General features: G+C 37.1%; 2 protein-coding genes across 6 annotated transcripts in view; one reads left to right on the forward strand and one right to left on the reverse strand.

Annotated features, from left to right (window-relative positions):
- LOC133528443 (putative epidermal cell surface receptor) overlaps positions 1 to 17,713 on the forward strand; it is a 96,741-nt gene that overhangs the window by 69,673 nt on the left and 9,355 nt on the right. For both annotated transcript variants that reach the window (XM_061865832.1, XM_061865833.1), the window contains exon 13: positions 1,028 to 1,164. In XM_061865832.1, the coding sequence (XP_061721816.1) occupies positions 1,028 to 1,164 (137 nt within the window). The remainder of the gene's footprint in view (positions 1 to 1,027; positions 1,165 to 17,713) is intronic.
- On the reverse strand, positions 1,720 to 15,832 carry LOC133528445 (uncharacterized). 4 transcript variants are annotated; one of them, XM_061865838.1, is made up of 5 exons: positions 15,707 to 15,832; positions 8,550 to 8,730; positions 7,139 to 7,183; positions 6,629 to 6,692; positions 1,720 to 4,001 (listed from the first exon to the last, which is right to left on the reverse strand). In XM_061865838.1, exons 1-5 carry the CDS (start codon positions 15,781 to 15,783, stop codon positions 3,229 to 3,231), a joined length of 1,140 nt encoding a protein of 379 aa, XP_061721822.1. In that variant the 5' UTR covers positions 15,784 to 15,832; the 3' UTR covers positions 1,720 to 3,228. The 4 variants fall into 4 exon arrangements, with proteins under 4 accessions (XP_061721822.1, XP_061721821.1, XP_061721820.1 ...); XM_061865837.1 differs by lacking the exon at positions 15,707 to 15,832 and adding an exon at positions 15,411 to 15,683; XM_061865836.1 differs by lacking the exon at positions 15,707 to 15,832 and adding an exon at positions 15,140 to 15,401.

Raw genomic sequence — 17,713 nt, forward strand, 5'->3', positions numbered from 1 at the left:
GATTCTTTTGTGTTATTATTTGACCACACGCATAGAGAAAAGAAGTACTCGTAATCTATTCTCGTAATCTACTCACTCCAAACATCAGTTTTGGTACCAAAATGCTTATTATATACGCAGTCGACATCTAGCATCGAGTAGCGGAACTCTCAGTACTGCTACTCGACAATAGATATCGCGGCAAACAAAAACTCTAATGCTCAACGATATTCCGCTAATATTATAACCAGAGTAGCCGGAACTCTATTTTCAACTCCTACACTTACTCTGTACTCTCTGTACTCAAAACCGATGTATGGAGTGAGCACTCTATTACTTCTTATTTCTCTATGCCACACGCTGGTTTTGTGGTGGATAGTATGATCAACATTATGGTTCTCTTTGTGTAGTTTCAAGTGGAATCCCGCCATGGTAAATGAAATGGGGTATACCTACTAAGGGATTTGCGTACCACTTTATTCCATGGTATGTAAGTTTTGGTACTTCTGAATTGCAGAAATATAATGAAACGTTCGATAGTAAGTTACTATGAGTACCTAACAACAGTCACTTCCGTATCCCCGCATTACGCAGACCTATAATAATCATATTTATTTATTTATATTTATTTAAAATTTGATTCAGGCAACAAGGCCCATATTACAAATACCTTACAGACTAACATACATATACAATTTATAAAATTACAACTAAACACTATTTAGGCGACAAAACGGCGTGGCTCCGTTGAATCGGCTGCTCTTGTGTCGGATTCGGCAGTTTGCCCCGGAACCTCCGAAACACCCTTCGGCCAGAAGTCGGCGCATTCGATGGTCCCCTGCAGCGGTCGCGGCACGCGCACAACAAAAGAGTTGAAATGCACGTAGTGGCGCGATCGAAGCTGGAACAGCGTGTAGCCGGTCTTCTGGTGTACATACTCCACCACTTCATAGTTCCAGTTCATAGTTCATAGTTTCCATAGTTTATTTACTTTACCTACGCCATATATAATGAGTGTTAAGGTTACCAATTTACCATTTGTGGACAGGTGGCACCGGTAGAAGTGAAGAGAAGAGTGATCAACAGCAGATTGGCGGTCCAGGAACTCAATGACTCCGTGGCTCACATCACCTGGAAACGGTTCACCGATGCAGACTTGCCGTTTATTGACGCCATACAAGTTCGGTAAGACCAATTTTATTACTAGCCAATTATATTATAAATAGGCGTACCGAAATTTGAGCGCTTAAATTGTACAAATTGTACAGTTGCTCTTTTGGTCGCGCCTAGGCAAGCGAGAGATGTGCACGCGCTCACGAGACACGCGATAATAACAAGCGTAACAAAGGTAAGCGAAAATTAATCAAAGATTCAGTCTTTGGTAGGTAATGAAATATGAAAGTATTTTATGTGCTTTTTATGTATGAGTAAAACCTATCTATAATTTTATAACATCATTGTTCCTTAGCCTGTTTTTTTCGAAACTATTGAAATATGTATCCCGGTTTTTTGTGTGAAATTTTAGTGAAAATATTGATAAGCCCTACTATGACTAGTTAAGAATATACCCCGTTATTCACTAAACTTAGTAACCTCTTACAAACCTCTGTTAACCCTTCGTATGCCTTGTTAAAAAAAAAACTGAATGAATAACCTTCAAATGCTAAAAATTTAAGTTCAAAATTTTCTGGGACAAGGCATACGAAAGGTAAAATGTTGTCTCTTTCTAACAAACAGAAGTTTCAAACTGACAGACAATGATAAACGATTATTAACGGTTTGTTCGATTTGACAGAAGATTATGAATATCGCCATTAGTCTTTAAATCAGAATGTTTTCTATATTAGGTGTGCCGCAACCGCAAAATCAATGTGCAATTACGTTCACCCGACAATTTAGTCAAGCCCCAACTGATGTTCTGCCTTTTCGCCGAAGTTTTATTATCCGAATCTCACTTGCCAACCAATCTTTCGCAGATGATTTACTTTGGCAACCAACATTCGGCAAGTTTTTCTTATGGTAATGTTTTATTTTGGTAGAATTATTTTTAAGTAGATTATTATTATATACATCATTTGGAATACATTTCACTCGCCAAATAATTCAATTGACCAAATATTTATGAATACAAAATAACGCCTAGTCATTTGACAAACTGCGACCAAACCGCGCGAAGCTGAGCGAGTAAAGCGGGCATACTGCGGTAGCAGCCGGCGAGCGCCAGAACCTATATTTTTTTGCATCGTACGATGTTAAATTACAAAAATAAACGTCTAATATTTTGTATTTGACTTACAGAGTGATTCGGCTACGTACCTAAAACGTTGTGCTTTAAAAAGAGTCGTTTTGGTGTTGTTAGCCAAACATACAGTTGCTAATAGTTAGGTTGGGAAATCAAACGAATTATTGTGTTGAGTTGCCACTTGATCATTCGGCAAAATAAAATCATGCGAATAATTAATTGGTTGCGAAACGACATTCGGTAATATAACTTTCGGCAATGATTTAGAGAACCCTCCCACCAATACTACAGAAAACCTTATGCTATGGTGATAGATGTCATTTTAGTAATTGAGAATTATTCAAACAATCTTGGGCACGCCGTTTGGGGAAATTGGTCATATAGTGCAAGTCTGTATTAGCTTAGGGACCCCCTAGGCCTAGCACAAGATTTGCGCGATAGTATCTCGCGGCGAGATAGACTACTCGTCTTTTTCTAACTATGTTAATTAAAGAGGGACGGGTAGCCTATCGTGATATACTTTCGCGCCAATCATGTGCTAGCCCGGCTGTGCTATGGGTTATAATTAACTTTCGTTTATTTATATGAAGCGTTAGTTTACTTAATAATTCACAGTTCAACAAGATTGTCTTATGAATTCATAATAACTGTCCCATTTCTTGAAGAAATTATAGTTGGACAGAAAAATTTCTTATCAATCCGGTTTTTTCATATAAAAATAATTGTGTTTAAAGTATGAAAAAAAAGGTTAATTATATCATGTAGGACCAGAAAACAGCAAGGGAATTAATTTTGCAATGCTTGAGAGATACCTTATTTCAGCAATTCTATAAAACAATTAAGACAAGGGAAGCGTATCCCCCACGCTAGGCAAGACTGTATGCTCCTGCCGGCCGCTAAACATACATCAAATTCGTTATTATTTTATTATTTGGCCAAAATCAATAAATCATCGTAACACACAAAGTAGTGATATTTGTATATAAATAATGTTTTTAACTATATCCCTAACTTAATCCACTAGTTTCATCACTTTTCATTTTATAAACTAAAGCACTAGTCGCAAGTTCTACCTCACTAGGTTTAACATCAGTTCCTGGGTCACTAACAGAACTTCTTGTATTATTTGCATCATCATTTTTATCACATCTCTCTATAATTTCCTCTTTTATATCAATTATGAATTCGCTATTCTCATTTTCTGTTTCATATTCAGCAACTTTGGCTTTCTTCGACTGGTTAGCACTTGCTGTGTTACTTTTTCTTTTTTGAGTTACTGCAGCTTCTTTAATAAATACAGTTTCACCCACTGTTAAAGGATCTACTATTCCCTCTTTATTTTCATAGTCATTATCCTCACTGGCATAATCACCGTCATGGCGATCATCTTTCTCGTCATTAGTATCTTCTTCATATTCAGTTTTGACAACTAACGTTTCAAATTCCTGGCTAGTATCTTCTAGTTCTATATTGACTTGTGTTGTATGTTCTTTTTCAATATTGATAAGCGAGTTCTGTGCGCGTTTGATGTCTTTAACAAAATGGTACATTTCTTGGAGTTTCGCATCACAGTCTCGGCAGACAGTCTTAGGTAAGGATTCGTCATTGAAGTCTAACTGTACGATGACGTCGTTAAAAGCGAGTGTTGTCCGGTTGATAGCCAGATACGGCTTGTTGGATACGGAGCTGCATTCTTTGCTGAATTCGCTACAGAAGCGACATTGCTCTATAGTGCCTCTGCTTAGAGGGTCTTGTGGCTCCTTGGATGACAAGTGGGTATCTGGAAAATATAATGTTTTTTATTATTAACAAGATACTTAACAACTCAGTTATAAGTCAGAAACTGTGATTATTATCAATAAAGAACTGAGTATGGAGATATATGTTAAGTAGATGAATATGGAGTAGGTAAATATTGTCATCCTTTGCATCGATCATATATTATGATCAGTTCATCCGAGATAAATATTAAAACGCGTTAACTCTAAATATTTAACACTAGTATGACGACATACGTGCGTACGTCGAATTTCAGTGAATTCTGCAAATTAATGCCGCAGTGGGCTGCCTGTACTATTTATTACAGCTCTACGGCCTCGCCACAGGGCCCCCGCAGCATGCGCAAGAACAACAATAAAGCAGAGTTTAGCATCGAGATGTTGGCAAGCTTACTCGACTCAAAACTATCGGATGTTAAACGTGATCTGATTAGGATAGACAATAAGTTAAGTACCGCAAATCAAGATATGTTTAATGAAATGAAAAAAGAAATATCCCGCGCCATAATTAGCATTAAAAACGAATTCACAGAAACAACAGACTTGTTAAGCCAACAAATAAAGGACCTCCAGACTAAACTCTTTACAGTCAATAAAACAATGCAAAACCTTGAAAATAAAAACGTCCTTAACGCAAAACTCACAGCTGTAAAAACAAACCCTACCACACAAACTATCACGGAATTGCAAGAAATAGTCGACCAAGTGCGTTCAAATCTAAATGACAGAGACCTGGCACTGTTGCAGAATGATGTGGAAGCAACAGGGATACCAGAACAACCAGATGAATTAGCTTTACACATTACGAAAGCGATTTCACTGAATCTTGGCATGGAACTGGAGGAACCAAATGTTATCAGTATGGATCGAGTGAGGCCGGTTAGGACGACGAGCAGTGTTGACGGCCCAAGGCTATACCCCCGCGTGGGTGTAGCCTTGAGCCGTCGCCCGCCGGCTGTGCGCCTCGCTAGGCGGATGATGAAATGCTGCGGAAGGCGCGGGTTCGCCAGGACCACGACACCAAGGACATCAGACTTGCTGAGACACCCCTTGCCGGGGATTTACAAACGAGAGGCTAACAAAAACCAACTACGAACAATTTTGCAAGCTATGGCAAGCGGCCAACGCGACCGGCTGGAAGTTTGTGTGGACAGGTTTGGTCGCATCTACGCCAAAAAACAGACAGCAACGAAGAAAAAGTCTACGAATTCTAAATGAAAAGGAAGTTGAGCGTATTTTTGGCATGGAACTAACAAGAAGTAACAATAAGTAATTATTTAAATACGTGTTATATAATGTTAACTTCTTTACCTCTAGATTAAAAAAAAAAGTATTAATTTAGCCGAGTTTAAAAATATGGTTTTAAACAGTGGAAAAAAGTATTAAGTTATTTGTATTGTAAATATAACAATGTTGAAATTGTATACACTAGAAAAATGGCAAAGGTGGCTTTGTTTATCTTTTTGGCAGCGAAAAGTTATATTATGTAATCTATCTCTCACCTAAAGTCAGGGCTACACACCCCTGCCGTACAGTTCATGCACAGGGCGGTAGCGGTATAATCGGGCATTCCTAATTTAGTTTTTTTTATGTAACTTGAAATGCCACGAAAAAAGCACCATTTATTAATAACCATTGTGTTACTGAGTGTGCGTTCCTTGAACACGGGTTACAGTGGTTTAGTTGCAGCTATTGAACGGTTCTAACCGGATATTATAGCACTGAACGAGACTAGGCTGCGTCAGGGGAAGATATTTTTAACACCAAAAATAGTAGGTACCCTTAAAAGCAACCCATGCACAAGTGGCATGTCGTTTGGGTAGGTGCAAATGCAAATCCGCGGTGTACGATGTTTAGTGATCGGTACTGTGTATATAGATATAATATACAATGTTTCACATGGACCCTGTAAGGGTACATCCTATAATAGCTCAACATATTATTATATTTAATATATACTTAGCAAAAAATATTTAAAAAAACATCATGTCATCATAATACTTTTTCATCTTTTTTTATTATACATGAAATCGCTAATAATTTTTAAACAAACTAATTAATGTACAATATTCATATCATAATATTAAATTATTTGTGGTTATACATTTAGGTAAGTATGTTAGTAAATGTAATTGTTTAATTATTATAAATTACTTAGGTGTCTGTAACATAATTATCTAAAAGAGTTCTTTTTAGAATTTGTAGCAGTAACATGAAAAAAGTCTTTTAACATTTTTTTTTGTTATTTTCTTGAGTTTTAATGTTGTTTTCAAGGTGGTTGTATATTTTAATCTACCATGACGTTCGGACTTGTACTATGGAATTTGAGAGAAGTTGACGGCAATGCTTAGTAATGTTTGAACCTTGTTTCTAAGCGTCGGGGCTGTTCTATTAATTTCGTAAACAGATCCGAATGTTTTCTTACCAATTTCTAAAATATACATCGAAGTTAGGGTTAGAATTTCCTACTTGATGGTCTACAGCTCTCTGGACTCCTCATATTCGCGAGACAACTTGAGCTTTTATACTTGATTTTTGAAACATGTGATTTCCAGTTTATGCCTGTATCAATATCAAAACCTAGTTAATATAATAATATTTATTTATTCTTTATATATTTATAACTCACCCGAGATTTGCGAGGTCGGAATCCTATTCGGGCCAGGCAAAGGCTGCACATACTGCTCTTTCTCCTGCAAAAAGAGAGAGACCATTGCTGCATGATTCATCACTATGAAAATTAGTTAGCATATGTGACTTTCCATTAAAGAAGGGTTCTTATGCTCCATATACATACGGACCCTTTTCTGATGGATAGCTACATGGTAACTTGTAACTGATCTAATGGTGCAGTCGGAAAGTAACCAAAGGAACTCGTCAATAGAAAAATATAAATCTCATTCAGACAAACAGAGTACTTGATAGAGTTGATAGACATTTAAACGAGAAGAAATACATTCAGCAATAAAAATGTGTTACAAAAAATAGTAATTTGTTTTCAGTAGGTACCTAATACCTACCTATCTAATAGTTTTGCGATTTAAATTATTACCCAGTGCCCATTTAGACGGGTGTGATAGACGCTTACCTAGGAAACCTGCACAAAAATCAAATCTAAACGATTTTTTTATTTACAAACCTCATTTTTGAAGAACTCCTCACTATCAATAGAAATAGATATATTCTGAAACAAAGGAAATTAAATCATGAAAACATGAATTAGGGTCACATCGCTTTTTTTAAATATTAAAATAAACAATGAATCTGAGCGTTTGTAAAAAAAAATGCCACTTTCATGAATTTTGTATTTTTTCATAAATTTTGTTTCTCGACTCAGAATCGCGAGCTCTTTCGATCCGAATAGTCCCAGAGTTTTTTCCTATTGTGTTACCATTTCCTCATATATTTTGTATAGCGGCAACAAAATGGAAAGTTTGAAAAATGTATGGAAAATTTGGAACACCTTTTTCCGCACAAGGATGAAAAGGGCTCGCGACCCTGACTAGAAATAACACATAAGTGGCAAAAAAGATCACAGAAAAAAAAAGAAATAAAAAACGCTCATGGATGATATTCATAAAAATAGTATTTTATGTTAAGAATGTTTTTTTTTTCTATTTCTTTTGTAATCTTTTTATTCAGGTAACAATATAATAAATCCTTCTTGAAGGAGTGGCCAGATATAGCACTGGACAGAGATTTTTGGAGAAATTGATGGAGGCCTTTGCCCAGCACACAGCACACGACATGCTCCAAATAGTAATAATGTAATGAATAAAGACGATAAGAGAAGGAGGCTCGGGAGGGATAATTCATTGATTTTATATTTTTTTACTATGTAATGTTTGGACGATCATGATGAGAAGAGAAACATTATTTTGACATTGATACAAATTTACAAGCTAATAGAATAAGGAATGATGATGGATGATGATGACGATTAATAAAAACTACCATATGTTCTATATACAGAAAACAGACATAGTTACTTTCAGAATTCAGATACTTATGTATATAGGGATCGTGCGCGTTGGAGGATCTGCCATCTTGTGGCCTGAATCGGAACCATAAACATGTACATTTACACGTCACGTGTTTTCTTGTGCATAGTAATTGCTGCCATCTTGTGGGCTACATCGGAGCAATAAACATCACATTTACGCCTCGCGCCAAAAATACTACCTCCTACAGTTTATGCACGCTCCCTATTGTATTTTTAGACAAAAAGCTCAGAATCATTGACCGGTATGGTATATTTGACTTGGCACCGACTTCAAACACATCAGTTAATCAAGCATATAATATTTTATTTTATCATTTTTGATGTTGGTCTTTAAGCTTAGAATAAATTTAAAAGTGGACAAAATACTGCCTTGGAGGACGCTAGAAAGCAGTAATTTTTTCTATTGGTAAATTTATTCTAAGCTTAATAGCATCGTTCGCAGACGTTTCTACTTGTTAAAAATTAATTTGGTTGTAAAAATAAACCGACACTACTTTCATAATCATAATCATTATCTATTTACTTTTTAGCGAAAATAATAACTTGCCTTATTAGGAACCGTGCCCTTTACTATTCGGACCAATCCCTTGCTGGTAATATACTTGCTTTTGTCATCGAAATGTAAGGAACATATTCTGCTGTGTTTGGTGGGCTTCCAACAGATGTCGTTACGGTTAAGTCTCACCAGCTTCGTCCAACGAGCAGCAATTGTCGGATCATGAGGAAATCTAGAAGAAATGGAACACAACATTAATATTGTCAAAACTGAAATTTTATTGATTAAAAACTGATAGAATATCCTCGTAAGGCCCAAGGTCCTACCTATAGGACTTATTCAGTTGGATGAAATTTAAATCATATTCAAATAGGACAGAGTTGCATTTGTTTTGTTTCGTGCAATTTTCAAACAAAATAAAATCTACTGTATTCCGTGCACTATAGGTTCAAATTCCAGTGGCAAATTTTGGATTTTTCATTTCTATGGTTGGGCCTTAAGAGGATATTAAACTTTCCTACCTATGTCTAAATATATTCGAATAAGTACCTACTAGAAGCCCATTTCTCGAACTATTAGGCTAATAATTAAACATATGATTAAACATTTCGTGGAATAATATTACGAGCACTGACCTATCACACATAGACAGTTAGTCCTCATAAGGCTAATCTGCCAAAAGTGAAGCCGAAACACGATCGATATGTGCGTGCGGCGCTCGTGTCTTACGCTCAGCGACACACACATATATACAAAAATGGGTTGCCAGAGTTCATTTATTCCCCTTAAAGTAGATGGATTTTAACCACATTCTTATACTTGGCTATCAATCATTTGGGAGTGTGTATGTAGATATTAAATTTATAGCAAAAGCTTTCAAGGTTTCTTTTAAGGACTTTGCATTTCTGTACTTTGTGACATAATGTTTAAATAAAAAACGTTTATTTTTTTTATTTTACAAATGTGCACAGATAGCTTGTAGAATGGACTTTGGAATAATGATTTTAAATGATACATATTTAATGACGATCATTTGGATTCGATTTGGTTTGATTTTATTTGATATCTTACATTTAATATTTCTTCGGGTTGATGTGGTCAAAAGTTTTGTGTTTCATTTGGGGCAAAATTTGTTTAACTCTCGTAACTTGAGGTTTCAAGTTAGTTCTCTCGCAACGCTCAAGATTCTATTTTTAGAAATTTTGGGATCTTTATCTAGCTCGATAATATTGCTAATTAGCACGAGCGGTTAAACAACAACTTTCCCTCTTGTAAAACAAATAACTATTTATCGTCAGTACTAGTAATTGTACCTGCCGGCCTAGCCAAGGTTGCAATCGCTATTGCTTCGACAACGAAACGCTTTGTGTCTCTATCAGTCTTGTATATAAGTGCGACAGTGACAGTTGCGTTTCATTTTTACAGACCTTAACTGTAACACCTGTGTTCCACAAATACAATTTACTTTACTTGCTCATCAAAATGGCGAGAGCATATTCGACTATGTTTAGTCGGTTTCCATATTGCATCGTTCCTATTTAATCTAATTTTTTCCGTCCATCTCGCAGACAGAAGCGGATCAGTCGGAAATCTAAAACGAATATCACACAAAATAAAAATATGAATTTAAACTGTAATTTTATAAAAGACAAAACATAATTTGAAATAAAAGAATGAAAAACTAAAAAAGAATATTTTCTATAGTCATTCAAGGCACGTAAAGTAAGCATATTAATTTTATTATATCAATGTAATCGTCATACCTCATTTGGAGGAAAAAAGATTCATATCACCTGGCAACATTTATAAGTAATGGCGACTGGCGAAAATTTGGATTTTTGTATTTACAATTACGTAAAAATATCACATTAAACTGGATACTTACGCGTGAAATGTTATATCAGGCGGTTTGTTTTTATTCACTGATGTGTTGTGACAACCATTCAACGCACAAACAACCATCTTTCTTGTATTTTTTAATTTATAACCGGGAGGTGTACACAAACCAACTCTACCTTGAGTACTGCGAGGGCCGTCCGTTCGGATACGATGACACGAGGGCGACATAATGTCGTATTCGAAATGGCTTCACTAGGGATGTACAGACTAGGCATCTAGGTATAATACCGTTCGAGAAATGGGCCCCTGGAACCAATTTCTCGAACGATATAAGTCTAATATTATTAGTGTGTTGCCACGGTAACCCATATGATTGAACATTCTTGGGCTAATAATATTATTTTAATACCTTTCAAATATTATTTTTGTGTTGCCATGGTAACCCATATGATTTGACAATTCGTGGATTAATATAATACCTTTCGAGATATGGGCCCCTGTCGAGTCTTATGGGTTACCATTACAACACACTACGAGTAATAATATTAGACTAATCCCGTTCAAGAAATGGTACTGACTGAGCCCCAGGACAGTCATAATCACATGAAACTGTCCCCGCCATTTTAAGTTTATATTTAAAGCCCGAAATATATTATTATTATGAAAACGTGACGTGACGAGTCACGTTTTAATAATGTGTTTCGTACTATATATTAATTATTTTAATATTTAGAAACTTTATAGTATGTGTGAATACATGAATCTATCATTCATTACATTCGGCTCGCTCTAAATCTATATTTTTGTTTAAATCCTATGCGATGTGCATATCTGTGGCGCCGCTCTAGCGACTATAAAATACATCAGATGGCCTAACGCGAATAACGAAGTTCGCAAATTGCGGAAATCTTTCTCTGCCAGTCCAAGGGACGCATTTATGCGTTAGAGGGAGTAAGTGATATTGCTATCCCATTTCACCGCATAGCTGCGTCCCTTAGACTGGGCTACGCTGGGCCATCGTATAGAGGAGCTCTAAGCTTTTTGTTATGTGACAGCTAAGGTCCGACCGAGATCTCGGTCTCGGTCTCGGCTCTCGGCCAAAATGGGCCGAGATTCTTGCAGAGACCGAGAATAGGCAATGAGTTATCATTGGTGAATTTGAATTTTCCCCGCACGAGCGCCCGTTTCTTAGCCACCCGTTGGTTGCATCGCCCGGTTGGTGTGACGTTTTATGTGATTTTGATTGGTTTCGTACCCACATTTAAAGCCAATTATCAAATATTAAGTGTTGGGACCCGATTAGGCGCGGTTGCAAGTAATGACTAGTTTATTTGGGTCTTTTCGTTTTGTGGTTATTGTTATTGATGAATAAATAAGTGTATATTGTTATCGGGATGTAGCTTAGATTAACTTGTTGTGAGTAGAAGATGACACTGGATATTTTGATATTAAATATATTTGTGTTGACGGGAAAACGCAAAGCAGTATGTAAGTACAAAACGACACCTGTGGCGGATATTTTGGTTTACGATATAGAACTCTTTATTTTGATTATTGTTATTGTACCTCTCTTTGTCCACATCCGTACTGAAAGAACCGGTCAAGTGTGTGTCGGACCACGCATAATGGAAGGTTCCGTACCTTCATACAATACAAAAAAGTCGTTAATTGCACTTTCGTCATTTTAATAAGCAGATCAGTTGTTTTTATAACTCTTCAATCTCTTAACCGACCATATTCAAAATAATTTTCCTGAAAAATGACTTGCCTATTAAGCTTTATTATTTAGATATTTTTAAATGGTTTTGCTCTCACAATTCAAAAGTTAGAGGGGATCACACAATTTTTTTTGAAATTTTTTGTAGCGATTATTTCCAAAAGTATTTACTTAATCAAAAAAACGTTTTTAGCAACTTTTATGTATTTTTAAATGCCTATCTAATGATGAGCCACATGATTTTTAAAACTTTTAGTTACATTTATATGGAGTATATATTTGAAAATATATTTTACAATTTTTTTTCGAAACTAAGAAGCGACTTACATAATACATGTACACCTACGTTCCAAAGGTTATAAAATATATCGTATAGTTTTTGAGTAAAATGGCTGTGACGCACGAACAGACCGACAGACATAAGGACATGACGAAACTATAAGGGTTACATTTGCCATTTTGGCTACGGAACCCTAAAAATAAATTTAATTAAGAACGGTATATATATTTAAGAAAGCCTTGACCAACCAAAATCTGAATAGAAGTAGGACGAGGTTCAATTGCACTGTTTTCCAACAATGCTCTCAAAAATGTTTTAATAGACCGCGGGCTAGGAGCATATTTCGTCAGTCATCGCCTCCCGGCTGATACTTTGTCAGATGATTGTTTAGATGCTGTTTTAAACTTAAAAAACCGTCAGCCGGTTCTATCGCAGTGGAATGACCGTCAGCTGTAAAATGAACATGTAAAAAATATGCGCCTACCACTTTATGTGCGGCAAAGTATGCGTTATGTGTAAATTGCGTAATCCGTTGATGGCTTTTCAGGCGGTTACGCCTAATGAAATGCTACATGCAAAGTTTCATGATTTGTTTTTGCTATCATATAAGGTATAGCGCTATGTTCATGCGACCAGCTGATGTTCTTACCACCGCGATATAACCGTCTGACGATTTTTTTAAGTAACAAGAGCATCTGAACTATCATTTGACAAAGTATCAAACGGGAGGCGATGACATTTTTTTTTGTTTTACGTGTTTCGGTGGCTGCCATTCCTCAACCCACCAACGGAGCGGCAGCTGACGTCCACGAGAGTCCATCATACCTAGCCGTTAACCACTACACGACTTTTCAGCCGGGAGGCGATTGGTCATGGAAATTGTTCCTGGCTCGCGGTCTATAAGCACGTGGGTTAATTCCACGGCGTCATTGTGACCATTAACCAATATTACATTAGATTGACTGTCAGACGAAGATCTACGTTTCTACCATGGCCATGATAGAAAATAATATGTATTTTTAAAACTTATATTTTTTTTGCCAAATAGCCCCGTGGGATTCAATTATCCCCAGTTTACGGTATTTAACCTATTTTTCCCGACCATCTAGCACACAAGCGGATCAGTCGGAAATCTAAAACGATCACACAAAATAAGAATTTAAACTCAATTTAATAAATAAAAAAACTATTTGACGTAAAATAATGTTTTTTTTTTATATAATTTTCTATAATTATACGAGGAAGTAAGCGTAATCATTATATAATGTAAACGTCATGCTCCATGGAGGAAAAAAATATTAATTTCAGTGGAAATATTGTATCAAATATGGCGGCGGAAGATTTGGATTTTTGTATTCACAATTACATCAACTCACACCACAGAAATATATCTAGATAGAAGAAAAAAGTTCACCAATTTGTAGGGAGACCGAGCGTGTAACATTTTGCGTAGGTACTTTGACGTCACGAGCGTAATTTAGAGATGGGAAACATAAGCCGCGCGAAAACGATTCAAAAGCATCGATTCACAGATCGATTAGAACACGGCACCGATTCTATGTGGATTCCACGTGGATTCTATGCACCGCTACCCCCACCGCACCGTGTCGCGGCCCCCCGCCGTTAGAAGCGGGAGGTTGCGTGCGTGCTGCGCGGCGACGAGAAGTCCAAAACATCGAACCACAGCATCGGACGTTCGTCTTTGTTGTGAAAAGAGGTAAGGACATACCTTTATTCGTGTGATGACAAACAATTTACTCGTACATCATTTTCACTAAATTATATTACGCCAGTTATTGTAGGTTATTTTATTCGATTTAAAATATCGATAAGGTTCGACAGAGGAATAATATTTACTATCAAAATATCCAGTGATATCTTCCACTCACAAGTTAATCTAAGTTACATCTCGATAACAATATACACTCATTTATTAATCAATAACAACAACCACAAAACGAAAATACCCAAAAGTCATTACTTGCAACCGCGCCTATCCGATCCCAACACTTAGTATTTGATAAGTAATTGGCTTAAAATGCGGGTACGAAACCAATCAAAATCATAAAAAACGTCACACCAACCGGGCGATGCAATCAACGGCTGGCTTAGACTCCGGCGCTCATGCGCGAAATATTCAAATTCACCAATGATAACTCATTTCCTAGTCTCGGTCTCGGCAAGAATCTCGGCCGATTTTGGCCGAGAGCCGAGACCGAGATCTCGGTCGGACCTTACTGATTCCTCGTCGGTACTTTGATGGGCCAGTAAAGGTGTCTTCGTGGAAATGTATGCAACAAATCCGGCTGTATTTTGTAGGTAACCAATTTTGACGCCCAGTTGCTTCAATCCATTTATATTTAATACCTAAGTATGTGGATCTTTCGGAAAACTGAAATAAAATTGCAATATAGAAGTAACCATAACGTGTTTGTTAATAATATTCGCTTTGCACTACGTACATTATATAGCTGCATAATAATATAAAAATGTAATTATCATTTCCTCTGTTTTCAAAACCGATTTTAATCGAGTAAGAAAATCGCAGTGTACAGCACTGTGGTACAGCACTATTCTTACTTTTGACAGAAAAAATGAGAAATCGACCTTGAACGTGACTCGACAGTTTGAATAGCTTATTTTTACATCGCTGGTTTTGAATGCACGCAAAGTCTGGCTCGTCAAATTAAAGCCGCAATGGAAAACTAGCGTTGGCACACAATCACCCGCTACTGTTTTGATGAAAATAGTAAAATAAATCGTTTATTAATTAATAACAGAGATTTAAGGACAAACAGTACTCACCGAAAAAAGGTAATACCTCGATTTACAGCTCCAACTTTATTGGAGTCGCTTGAACAATTGGTTATTGCACAACAAACCATTTTGTGTTTAAAACCTGACGTCGCACGCAGGCCGCGGTCGGGAGCAGACTGAAGTGCGCTGCGAGCAATGATGAGAAATTCTCATCATTTCGCCATGAGAGGTACATACACTCTTTCCTTCTATCTAGATATATTTCTGTGACTCACACTCTCACTCACAACTCAAAATATCAAATGAACTCGATACTTACGCGTGAAATGTAATATAAGGCGATTTGTTTTTATTCAATGATGAGTTATGACACCCATTCACCGCACAAACAACCATCTTTCCTGTCTTTTATTAATTTTTAACCGGGACGCGTACACAGACAGATGTGACTTTGAGTATGTACTGCGATGCGAGGGCCGCGCGGCCGTTCGAATACGATGACACAAGTGTGACGTAACGTCGCAGTTGGAATGGCTTCACTAGGGATATACGGACACTCGTTGTAGGTAATGTTCTATTTAATAGTAAAAATATTACATTAGAGTCTTTACTTACGCGTGAAACGTTACGTCACACGATTTATTTTGAAGGTGTGACTGGCTATGACACCCGCTTATCGCACAAACCGTCATATTTTTAATAAAAGAGCAGACAGTCGTTCGACCTTGAACTGCGTCGCGGTCGGCGGCCGCACGGTTACTGAGTCAGAATGGCTTGGTTTTAGCGCGCAGCGTTTATTGGCTGAATGGCATGGGATTGAAGCGTGTTATTTTATTTTAAGTACTTCGCTTCTACGAGCTGCATGTTCGCCGCATAAAGTAAACAGCCCAATGAAATATACTTGGTATTTTTGTATACCACGACGGTGCAAATAAGCAGTAGCCGTAACCGTAGCTTATGGTCGCCTGCAACTGCCGAGGTGAACATGCGCGTTACCTACCGACCCTTTAAAAACTTGTACACTCCTTTGTTTTGTGAGTATTGTACTACTATAAAAGTGTAGATAGATTTGTGTTGCTCAAAGAAAACTAATTATAATTATCTATAGTATTATGCACAACTGTTATCTAATTAATGAATAAAAATAATATTAAATAGGTACTAACGAAAATAGATAAATATGTCATTATTAGAAACCGAAAAATAACCGTTTATTAGATAAGGATATCTATACTGTCAAATGACATTGGGATGATTAACAAATTACAAAATGTTCAGTATTAGTTAGTAAGTTTAGTTAACCCTTTACCGCAATGTGCAACCATAAATGGCAGTTATAATATTCAACTTTATTGATAGTTGTTAAAGGTCAAATTTAAATTAATATTGTTTTATGGCATGCGTTAAGGGGTTAAAATAATGACATCAAGAAATCTATAAGTAAATATTATCCTTTAAGCAGAAATAACATCATTAAAACATGAAGCGACGCCACCCGACGCGACATCGTGTTGAGTCGATCAAATTGTGTTATTTTCTATGACCAAGTTCACACTATGAACACCCCACGTGACGTCGCGTCGGGTGTACATAGTGTGATAGAAAATACGAATAATACGATTTGATCGATTTAACACGGTGTCGCGTCGGGTGGCGTCGCGTCACGTTGTGATAATGTGATTACGGCTTTATAAATAGGATTTTAATAAGTAGCCAAAATATTAATATAATAAAGCTCCATTTAGACGGTTCAGAAACTTGCATACGATTTTCGTTACATTGCGGTATTTGGTTGATCGACTGATTCCATTGTACTTACTTAATACTTTGTAGTTAGCAATGTACTGAATATTGCATGCAAGTTCTGGAGCTGTTTAAATTGCGCTTAATAATCACAGTATTAACTGTACTATGCCTCGCTGTATTTTAATGTGTGAAATAAAATAAAAAAGATTAAAGAGTTTTAAGTGTTTTTGTGACAGATACATACAGTAATAACAAGCCTGTGTCATTTGAAATGTGACATGATACTACTACTACTATACATTGACATATATTTAAGGATGGGCCTTACGGGCTATAAGAATGGGGCCAGTACAGCGGTGTCACGCACACGAATTCGCATCACGCGCGCATTTTTGTACTAGTTGCGTTAGTCTGCACGAGTACCAGCTGCCCACACCGTCCCCAAAATGACGGCCACCAGACCACCCCACCAGTCGGTGGGGAAGCGACCCGCAACAGCCGCCGCAGCCATTGTGCGGTAGCGGCCCCTCATACCCCCCTGACGGGGGGTATCGACAGATCACTCAAGTCAAGTCTGCACGAGTAGCTCGAATTTGTGAGTGACATCATTGAACTAGCACCATACTTAGTGCCCGTAGAGCCCGTCCTTAGATATATGACATGCTACTATATTTTTTCTCACTTAAAGGTCTCATTGTAAAGGCGAGATTCCACCAGTGTGCGGCACTGTACTGCACATGGTATGGTACATTTTGATGGACATGAACATTATGTGCGCTCACTTTATGGCAATGTTCGCGCACAACCGTGTTTCCGCACTCATGCCAGCGATGGACTCGCTGCAGGGCTCACGCACGCTGTTCGCGTACTCAGTTA

The sequence above is a fragment of the Cydia pomonella genome, chromosome 19, assembly GCF_033807575.1.
Source record: "Cydia pomonella isolate Wapato2018A chromosome 19, ilCydPomo1, whole genome shotgun sequence".
In the NCBI taxonomy this organism is placed as follows: Eukaryota; Metazoa; Arthropoda; class Insecta; order Lepidoptera; family Tortricidae; genus Cydia; species Cydia pomonella.

Bases quoted from the DNA above. Each gene is read 5' to 3' on its own strand.
- LOC133528445 (XM_061865836.1), bottom strand. From the start codon at position 15,219: ATGGTTTGTTGTGCAATAACCAATTGTTCAAGCGACTCCAATAAAGTT. The intron at 8,731-15,139 runs GTGAGTACTGTT...CATTTCTTCTAG, and splicing joins CGAGGTATTACCTTTTTTCG to ATTTCCTCATGATCCGACAA. The intron at 6,693-7,138 runs GTTTGTAAATAA...CTCTTTTTGCAG, and splicing joins AGGAGTTCTTCAAAAATGAG to GAGAAAGAGCAGTATGTGCA.